The sequence below is a fragment of the Sarcophilus harrisii genome, chromosome 1 (genome assembly GCF_902635505.1).
Source record: "Sarcophilus harrisii chromosome 1, mSarHar1.11, whole genome shotgun sequence".
NCBI lineage: Eukaryota > Metazoa > Chordata > Mammalia > Dasyuromorphia > Dasyuridae > Sarcophilus > Sarcophilus harrisii.
This window is the reverse complement of record NC_045426.1, coordinates 650,296,542-650,307,494: the sequence shown is the minus strand read 5'-3', so window position 1 is coordinate 650,307,494 and position 10,953 is coordinate 650,296,542. Positions and strand designations below refer to the sequence as shown.

Below are 10,953 nucleotides of genomic sequence, written 5' to 3'. Positions count from 1 at the left end.
TAGCAGAATTATTTTAAAATAAATTTCTTTATCATTTATTATCAGTAAATGTTTGATTTGTATACCTATTTTATATACCTACATACTCAGGTGAGACAAAAATGGGTCATGAGTAGAAAAAGTTTAAGAAGTCCTGGTGTGAAGGATGGACCTGGGCTTTATACTAGCTCCTCATTGCCCTACTCCTTTCATCTTTGTCTTGGTGTAGATTAAATTTCTTAATCAGGTATTGTTTCCTTAGCTGAGCTACTTTTTTTGGTAAGGGCACTCCTCCCACCCATTCCCACCCTCTACTGATAAAACTTTGAGTAATGATTGATCACAAATAGTTAACACATCTAGACCATACTTTCTTTCTTTGCTTTCAAAAGAGAGATTGGTAAAGAAGCATTTAAGTATTTAAGTGTCTGGCTAGGTGCTAAGTACTGATCAAAATAAAAAATAAAGAGTTCAAAGGTGGAAACAGGGGAAGTCATATATATAAGGACTTTCTCCTTGAAGATAAGGCTGCTCAGTTCTAGGGAACCAAGCTCTGGTGGAGTAGTTTCTAAACTAAGGCTCGGTGGAAGAGTTTCTGAATCACATGAAAAGAGCTGGATTTCCACTTGATTGGTACTGTGAGTTATACAATCCCAAAAGAAGGTGGGATAGCAACCACCATTAGATAGGGCTCCTGGACTTCCAATTGTGGGGAAGAATACTGAAGACAGTATCAGAAGGACTCCATAGACTCTTGGGGAAGCCACAGCTCATCAAAAAGGTAAGGAGAACCCTTTCCCCAACCTCTTTGATACAACTCTTACCTCCATATTTCCTAACATCCATCTCTCCTCCCTTTTGGCCATTCTACTTGGTTCCATTACCCAGTTCCTCGCCAAACTGTCTTCTCTCATCTAAAGCATTTTGTCCTCCCCTATTGGACCCCTAATAATCTATCTTGGCTTTTTCTCCCTTTCTTCCAATATTCTTCCTTTCTTCTATATCTCTCAGGTTCTTCCGTCCTCCTACATTTCTCACATAAAATTTCTTAGGCTCTTCCCTTTCTCCTCATTCTCTTCTAACAGTTCTTTCCCCTTTCCTAGTCTTCTCATCTTTCCCTCTGCCCAAAGGGTCATGAATCTTCCTTTATTTCTCCTTGTACTCCTACACAAGCCCTTTACCACACTTCTATCTCTCTGACCCATCATTGCTCCCATCCTCTGAGTCTCTCTCGTTTCTTTCTTCCCTTTGACAACACTCCCTCATAGCTCCATCTCTTCCTTTCCAGTGTTTTTGCCTCATTGGGACCATGGCTGCTGCACCAGATTGCAAATTAAAACTACTAGTCAGAAAAGAGAAGGTTATTGAACAAGATGTTGGAGGCAAGAGGGATCAAATGGCCCAGGAGCCAGTCCAGAAATGGGTGTTATTGAAGAAATCCCATACCAAACCAGGAGTGCCGGTGGAAGAACCAGGTCTTGGGAATGAAGTTATATGTGAAGCACCTCCAAAGTCTGTCTGTCAGGACCCCTTTATCCACCACCAACAGTATACCAAAAATCAGCTCGGTAATAGGAAGTCACTTGAAGTTCAAGGATGTGTTTCAGCGAGAGTGGAAACCAAAGAGCAGAGACCTGGCCCAAAAGATCAGGAACAGAGTTTGGTGAAAAGAAAATCAAGAAATCAGAATCGGAGATGGAGGAAAAATAGGAAGAAGAGTCTGGGGATAGCAGAAGTTCCAGAGAAGAGTCTTAGGCCTACAGAGACTTTGGAAGGGAGGTTAAGCCCAAAGGAGACTGAGGAGAGGAGTGGGGAATTATTGGAGTCAGGGCAAAGGGAGAAAAGCTCTGGAAAAGTTCAAGAACGAAACAAGAATCTAGTAGAACCTCCAGAACAGGCTTCTGGGGGATCTGAAATGAGTTTGAACCCAGGAGAAGAAAGCAAAGGGACCTCAGGTGAACCTAGGACAGAACAGAATAAATCCAGGGAGAAATCAGGACTTTTGAAGACACAAGAGTTTCTAGCACTGAGTTCAGGAGTAACAGAGGCAGCAGAAAGACTGAACCCAAGAGAGAATGTAAAGATGAGTTCTCAAATGAAGACAGTACAGGATAGACTGAACTCTGGGAAAGCTCTAGAATGGTGTCCTGGGGGATCAGAGGCTGAAAAACAGAAGTTGGAGTTTTTATATTCCCGATATAAGAAGTTGCAGTCGCCAAAGGCTGATGAAAAGAAAGCTGGGGATGAAGGTAGGATGGAAAGCTCCCTTATAAGCCACTCCTCTATGACCAACTTCTTCCTACTCAAGAAAGTTAGAACTGGAAACTCAGGGCCACAGTACTCCCCACCACCCTCAGTACCTCTCCTCTCCCCTGCTCCACCAATCCAATGGTCCTCAAAGAGCTTCCCGAAGAATCTATTCAGTGAGATGGACAGGTCTAGGCCTCAAGCAACCTCTCTCCTGCCTAAACCCCAGCTCCCTGACCCTGGAAAGAAGTACCCCACTTCTGAGGAGATATTGGTGGTTGGGGGTTACATCAGCCTCAACCGAAGCTGCCTGGCAAAGAGTTCCTCTGAGAGACGCCGCAAACAGCTCAGAATTTCATTTAAGGAGCCAGTCCTGCAGAGCATCTATTATTATCCTCCGGAGAATTCTACGCTATTGGACAGGGGCTTTATCTTGGTGTTTGTCCCCCCTCCTCCCATGCATAAGAGGAGGAGGAGAAGTAGGAGGAATTGCTACCACCACCAAGGGAACATGGAGAGAGCTAAAGATCAAGGTCTTGTTTGAGGAGTGGAGAACTGTCTCCTCTTAGAAGTTGATGTGCTGAAAGAGCCCCCACAAAATAAACTTCCAAGAGGAGAAACTTCCTTTTCCACCTCACCTTCCTTGTACTGTGTCAGGAGACTTCCCTTCCCCCCCCCCCCCCCCCAAAAAAAAGAATAACTTGACTGTTCATGACCTTTTTCTTGAATCTATGTTGTTTTTTTCTTAATTGATTAGGCTAAATAAAGTCTGTTCTATATATTTCATATTGTGTTGTTGAGTGCTTACACAAGAACTTAGGGTCCCCACCTTTTAACAATATCATCTTGGACATTAACCAGATCCTGATGTTCCCAGAGGAGAAGCCAAGATTTTACTACTGGAAGTCCCTCGAATTCAATCTTTCGTATATATCCCAGAGTTTGTTTCTGGGTCATAGATTATTCTTGGATTTTCTATGATTTAGGAAAGGAGGTAATAAGATATTGGATAAGATGATATATATGCACATATATACACATAAGACTATGTAGACATACACACACAAACACACACACACATATATATATATATACACACACACACACCTGCTTAGCGTTTGTGGTGACCACTGATTTTCTTATAAGGCAAGACATAGGGGTTCCCTTTCAAAGTCCCCGCCTGGGCAGGCTAACACCCACCAGAGGTCCCCCACACATTATGACTCCAAAGCCCATTGTCAGCCTTGGAAAGCCGCACCCACCACCTGCTAGTCTCCATCTTCTTCCTAATGGCAATTAACCCTTCCGGACGGCCCAAATTCAGGCTTGTGGGGGAGTGTGGATTACCGGAGGGCCCTTCGAGAAATAGGGAGCCGAGGCAGGCCAGAAGAGGGAGGGGCAGGGAGCGGTGTACTCGGAGGTATTTATAGCTCCCTCGCAATGCTGAACCAGCCGGCCTAAATGTAGAAATTAATCTATTTCAGGCCTCTGGCCTCGGGGCAGAGGCAGGGGGTGAGGAGTATGGGAGTGGGGACACCCCCACCCCCACCCTCCGCAGTACATCTCACACGGGCAGGTTTCCAGTACTGGCGCCTGCCCAGCCCCCTTGCCAGCAACCAGGAGACTTGCGGGGCCTGCCGTCATCGCGACGGATTTTTGTGTCCTGCCCCTTCGGCTCCATGGGGGCGGGGGCCATAGGTGCCTTCCGTTTGTCCGCGGGGCACGTGTATGTGCCCCGGCTAATAAGTGTATGTGCACATGGACACGCAGTACGTGTGTGAGAGGCAGCCTTGACTTAGAGGAAGAATTCATTCCCTTGCCACTTTAGCTAAACTGGCAATCTAGTTTCTGTATCTGTATTTAGCGAACGCGCCTTTGTGTTCTCCCACCTCCGTGCCTTTGCTTACACTTTACCCTGCGCTTGATACGTGCCCGGAATGTGCCTCCGTCCCTTCTTCTGAGGAAACCCTCCTACTGAAAGCCCAAGTCCCAGATCATCCCTTTCAGAAAACCTTCCCCGACTGTCCCCCAACACCCGTAAGAAACAAAAACGAAATGGTCTCATTATGCAGCATGAAGGCGAGCTGGAGCCAAGGATGCTGACTTGGCCGAAGCTGGGATGCTTAGCAATGTAGTGAATTATCCACAGAAGGACAGGCTAGTGATTAAGGGCCTCACAAAAGCTCCTTTTTGTCCTTTTAGAAATACTACAAGCTTGGGATTTGTGATTTCATCTTCAGGGAAACTCCCTCTGGGAGTTCCAGGGGATCTAAAGAAGGCCCATGGTCACAGAGGATTGGTCTTTGGTAGAGCCGACAGTCCCAGAAAATTTAAACCCACCAGATCATAGTTGGAGAGTCAGGATTTGAACTGGGGTCTGCGGACGTTCTGGGTGCTACTTTTTCCATTACACCTTCAGGCGTCTACTTCATCATCACCCGCCCCACACTTACCCTGTGGGATTGTGGTTATGATTAACAAAACTGTTACCCTCAGGATGTTCTAAGAAACCAAGGCAAAATCAGGAAACAGAGAAGAGGGCCCCTTCAAACAAACTCAAGTTCTTGGCAACTCACTTCTCGTTTTTTCACGGGTCTTAACTTATTTGTTCCTAGAGCTGAGGTGACGTGGGCTGCAGGGGCGGAGGAAAGGCGGAAGGCAGTGGACTAAAGAGCTGGGGGAAGGGCATGCTATAAATAGGCCTATTTATAAGCAAGTGCAAAGAAATCTTGTGAAGCTTTGTCTAAGTGTAGGCAAGAGGGTTAGAAGAGACTTAGACCCAAATGGCCAACTCCCCACTTCCCTGTTCCCTGATTTCCTAACCAACTTCTCTTGGGTACTTTTGGTATCCTCTGGGAACCTGCCACTCTGCCCTGCCCCACTTAGAGAGACAATGACTCAATCAATTAATCACTCAACATTTATTAAACACTTACTATGTGCTAAGCATCATGCTTGATGAAGACAACACAAAGATATAAAATGAGGTAACCCCTGTCCTCAAGAATTTAGGAGCCCTCTCCATTGGTCCTGCTCTGTTCTCTTCACTTGGAAAATATGACGAGATTATTAGGAAATTCTCAATAGAGAGATGAATAATCACAGATTGAAGGATGTCAGAGTTGGCAGGTACTTTGAAGGCAACTAGTCCAACTCCATTTAACAGAGGAAACTTAAGGCCCAGAGAAGGACAAGAGTCTATTTGGGGTTACAGATCATAGGATTATAAGATTTAGGCCTGGAAGAAATTTTAGAAATTATCAGTCAAATTCCTTGTCTGATGGATAAAGAAACTAAGATTCAGGAGGTAAGGTAGTAGGGTGGATGAATGCTGGTCTTGCCTGGGAGTTAGAAAGGCCTGGGTTCAAATTTTGTCTGGCTCTGTGTACCTGGGCAAGCCATTTAATCTCTTTCAGCCTCAGTTTCCTTATCTGTAAAATGAGTATAATATCATCCACCTGAGGAAAGGATGAGACATCAAAACTAAAGCACTTTGCAAACCTTAATGGGATAATAGTGATAGCTATTATTTTTATTATCAAAGGATTTGACTAAGATCATGAGGTTGTTAAGTAGCCCAAGACTTGATCCAATCCATCCCAAATCTCAGCCCATTCCAATATACCAATGCTGACAATGCTGGATTTCTTTTTTCCTCCTTTCCCATTTTTTCCCCATGGGAGATAGCCAGTGGGGTTCCCCTTACTTGGTTAAGTCAGCATGGAATAGTGGAAAGACTGTTGTATTTGTAGGCAGAGGGGTATGTGTTAAAATCCCAGTTTTATCCCTTGCCTCATTTATCAAGACACTAAATCTCTGGATTTTAATTGGCTCATCTGTAGAAACTGGACCAGAGGACCCCCAAAGGTCCCCTAAATTCTAATCTATCATCCTATTAGGGTCAGAGATAGTTAAGCCAGAAATCTCTGGGAAGACTGTAGCATACTAGCATTTGGAAAAAGAAGGCAAGGGCCCAAATTCTGACTGTGCTCTTTATACTTGGGTGATCCTGAACAAAGGATCCCCCTTGCTTAGATCTCAACTTGCTCATGTATAAAATGATGGGATTGGATTAGTTGACCCACAAGATCTCTTCTTCATCTAAACTTTATGGATCTACAAAAAAAGCTGCTACAAAAATTTTTGCACATCCACATGTCCTTTCCTCATTTTTATGATCTCTTTGAGATACAGACCCAGTAGAGACATTGCTGGATCAAAGGGTATGCCCAGTTTGATAGCCCTTTGAGCACAGCTCCATATTGCTCTCCAGAATGGTTGAAAAACATTTGTAGCAGCTCTTTTTGTCATGGCAAGGAATTGGAAATTGAGTAGATGCTTATCAGTAGGGGAATGGCTGAATAAGTGATGGTATATGAATGTTATGGAATATTATTGTTCTGGAAGAAATGACCAGCAGGATGATTTCCGAGAGGCCTGGAGAGACTTATATGACCTGATGCTAAGTGAAATGAGCAGGACCAGGAGATCATTGTACACAGCAATGAGATGATGTAATGATCAATTCTGATGAATATGGCTCTTTTAGTGCCATCTGCACTCAGAGAGAAGACTGTGGGAACTGAGTGTGGATCCCACAACATAGCATATTCGCTTGGTTGTTGTTTGCTTATATTTTTTTTCCTTTTTTGATTTGATTTTTTTGGGGGCAGCATGATAATTATGGAAATATGTGTAGGGAAGGATTAGGGGGAAGGGAGGAAGAAAAAAAATTGGAACACAAGATTTTGCAAGGATGAATGTTGAAAATTATCTTTGCATGTATTTTGAAAATAAAAAGTTTTAAAAAGAAAAAAAAGAAAAGAAAACAGATTAAAAATTTAAGAATAAATAAACAAATTTTATGGATCCCAGTGCTTCTCCTAGGAATGAAAGTGAGGTAGGATGGACATCTAGCCTGGGTCTGTCTGAAGGTTGGGAATTTAACATCTCAGAGTTATGTTCTTAGCTGGAGGACAGAGTTGGAGGTCTGGCTGGAGGTGGGGGGAGGTTTGGTGGACATAAGAGAAAGGGAGGAGGGAGAAGGGGAAAGAGCCTAGCAGGGCAGAGAGGGACAGGGAGGAGAGGATGGGGAGGGCCTGAGCTGGGTTGATAGCAAACAGGAAACTCTGCAGGGCTCAGCTATAAAATAAACTTCTCTGTTTGGCATTTCCTGCCCCACGGTCTCTCCTGTGCTGCTCTTCCCCATTCATCTGTGTCAGCTAGAAAAATTCTGCTAGGGCAAAGGACTGGGGCAGGAGTGGAAAGAGGCTGGGGGAGGATAAAGACACCAGAGATGATCTAATCCAATCCCACTATTTTATAGATGAGCAAACTGAGGTTGTAAGAGAGAAGGATGAGATTTGGCTACAGTCAGCTAATCAGAAAGGTCGAGATTTGAATTTGAGGTTTTTTGATGCCAATCTGAGAAAAGGTATAAGGCAGAGTGCTTTCATGCTATACTTGCTCTATAGTGAAAGGGGGCCTAGGGATAGGAGATATTATAGTTCTATGGAAAGGAGAGTTAGATGAAATGAGCAGGACCAGGAGATCATTATATACTTCAACAACAATACTATATGATGACCAGTTCTGATGGACCAGGCCATCCTCAGCAACGAGATCAACCAAATCATTTCTAATGGAGCAGTAATGAACTGAACCAGCTATGCCCAGAAAAAGAACTCTGGGAGATGACTAAAAACCATTACATTGAATTCCCAATCCCTATATTTATGCACACCTGCATTTTTGATTTCCTTCACAAGCTAATTGTACAATATTTCAGAGTCTGATTCTTTTTGTACAGCAAAATAACGGTTTGGTCATGTATACTTATTGTGTATCTAATTTATATTTTAATATATTTAACATCTACTGGTCATCCTGCCATCTAGGGGAGGGGGTGGGGGGAGGTAAGAGGTGAAAAATTAGAACAAGAGGTTTGGCAGTTGTTAATGCTGTGAAGTTACCCATGCATATATCCTGTAAATAAAAGGCTATTAAATTAAAAAAAAAAAAAAGAAAAGAAAAAGAAAGGAGAGTTAGAGGAAGGGGGCCCACTTTGAGTCTGGACTTAGCAATTTACTACTCAAGTAATTTCAGGAAAGCCATTTCCTCTCTTATAGCCTCAGTTTTACCATCTGTAAAATGGAAAGACTGAATTAGATGACTTTGGAGGGTTCATATCTATGACCCTTTGGCCCTGGAGATATCCACCATAGGTCCTCAACCCAGTGAACAACTGGGTTTTTCCTTCTCCTCCATGATCAAGAGTGGGAAAATTCTGACTCTGTTTTGTTACAGAGACATAGGAATATTTCTCTATCCTGGGCTCAGGGAAATGGGGACAGAAAATCATCAGCTGTCATGGCCCATTTTCAGGGGCAAGAAATTCACTCTTGGCCCTGAGGCCTTACTCTTCTAAAAATAAACATGCCATCTCTACTACTCTGTCCCCTGTGTGACTTGTATCCCATCTCCATCTGGGGAAGAACCACCATCCATGATGGGTCCTTAATGGCATGTGTTTTTATGTCTGGAAGAAACCTTGGAAATCATTTTGTCCAACCTCCTTATTTGTACACATGGAGAAACTAAGACTCAGTCGCTATGACTAAACTCATAGCAGGAATAAGTAATGATAGGATTAGAATTTCAAGCCTTTTCACACTTAGTCATAAATTCTTTTTTTCAGGCAATTCCCCTTTTAGGCGCCCAGCATCTTCATTTCCCCCTTTTCTGCTCAATGATTTAATTTCCCAAACTCCCCACCTGGTCATTCACAGGCTTCTGCTGGCCTGTCTAGTCCTAGTAACCCACAGCCTAGTAACTGTTTCTGCTTTCTGCCTTTGGCCTCTCCCTTCCTTACCACCCCAGGCTGCTGGCACTAAGGGCCCTGGCATGGAAAAAGAGAGCCATGGACTGGTTTCCAGATGCTCCACACTGCCTGCTGAAGGCATGGCATCCTGCCTTGCCCAAGAATACACAGCTGGAAGGAGCCTTCAACATCAACCAGACCAAGCCCTTCATTATGCAGAGAGTAACCCAGAGAGAGAGGAAGTTAAATTGCCAGTGGTTAGACAGGGGCTGATAACGTTGCTGTCCCTGATCTAAAGGAGTGGGGTGATGGATAGAGAGAGTAGGCTTTGGAGTTAGGAACAATCTGGGGACAAATCTTACCTTTGATACGTGCTGGTGATGTGACGCTGGGTATGACACAATCTTTCAGCACTTCCCTGGTCCCATCAGGTCCAAAACCACGAGCTGCAGAGCAGTTGTCGATCTGCTCAAGTCAATAAGTAGGCATTTAAGGTCTATCATTTGCCTATCAGAGTGTTATGTTTTGGGCCAGAAATAGGATCTCTGCCTTGAAAGAACTTTATAGTACAAACAAGATCTATGCAGGCTAACTTGGAGGTAGTCTCAGAGGGAAGGCACTAACATTAAGGGGAGGGGATTAATAATAATAATGGCAGCCCAGATGGTACAGTGTAGAGAATGCTGGACTTGTCAATAAGACCTGAGTTCAGGGGCTGCTGGGTGGTGCAATGGATAGAGCACCAGCCCTGAAGTTAGGAGGACCTGAGTTCAAATCTTAGCTCAGACACTTAACACTTCCTGGTTGTGTAACCCTGGGCAAGTCACTTAACCCAAATTGCCTCAGCAAAACAAACAAACAAACAAACAAAAACAAAAAAAACAAACAAAAAAAAAAAAACCTGAGTTCAAATATAATCTCAGGCACTTACTAGCTATATGACTCTGGCCAAATAATTTATCCCCTGCCTCAGTTTCCCCATCTATAAAATGGGGATAATAATGGCACCAGGGGTTCTTGGATAAAGGATAAACTAAGTAAAGTCCTTTTTAAGATTTAGAGCAATGTGTAAATAGTTGCTATTTTACATTTCACTAATATAATGTTATTGTTATTATCAACAATGATAGTTACAATTTACATGATAGTTAGCTTTTATATAACACATTAAGATTTGCGAAGTACATAACAACAATACTATATGATGACTGGTCTGATGGACCAGGCCATCCTCAGCAACGAGATCAACCAAATCATTTCCAAAGGAGCAGTAATGAACTGAACCAGCTATGCCCAGAAAAAAAACTCTGGGAGATGACTAAAAACCATTACATTGAATTCTCAATCCCTATATTTATGCCCACCTGCATTTTTGATTTCCTTCACAGGCTAATTGTACAATATTTCACAGTCTGATTCTTTTTGTACAGCAAAATAACGTTTTGGTCATGTATACTTATTGTGTATCTAATTTATATTTTAATATATTTAACATCTACTGGTCATCCTGCCATCTAGGGGAGGGGATGGGGGGGTAAGAGGTGAAAAATTGGAACAAGAGGTTTGGCAATTGTTAATGCTGTAAAGTTACCCATGCATATATCCTGTAAATAAAAGGCTATTATTAAAAAAAAAAAAAAGAAAAAAAAAAGATTTGCGAAGTACAGGCTTTACTCAACAGTGTGGTGATTCAAGCAATTCCAGCAGACTTGGGATGGAAAATGCCATCTGCATCCAGGGAGAGAACTATGGAGGCTGAAAGTGGATCGAAGCATGGTAATTTTTTATTTGTTTTTTTCTTTCTTGTGGCTTTTTTCCTTTTGGTCTGATTTTTCTTCACAACATGACAAATATGGGAATATGTTTAAAAGGACTGCACATGTTTAACTTAGAGTGCTTGGTGTTTT

General features: G+C 42.9%; 1 protein-coding gene across 1 annotated transcript; it reads left to right on the top strand.

Moving 5' to 3' along the window:
- Window positions 1–1,288: 1,288 nt before the first annotated feature.
- Window positions 1,289–9,531, top strand: LOC111719179 (phostensin-like). The gene is made up of 4 exons (XM_023496784.2): window positions 1,289–2,705; window positions 3,730–3,952; window positions 9,106–9,268; window positions 9,478–9,531. The coding sequence occupies exons 1-4, from the start codon at window positions 1,289–1,291 to the stop codon at window positions 9,529–9,531; spliced, it is 1,857 nt and encodes a 618-aa protein (XP_023352552.1).
- Window positions 9,532–10,953: the final 1,422 nt, after the last annotated feature.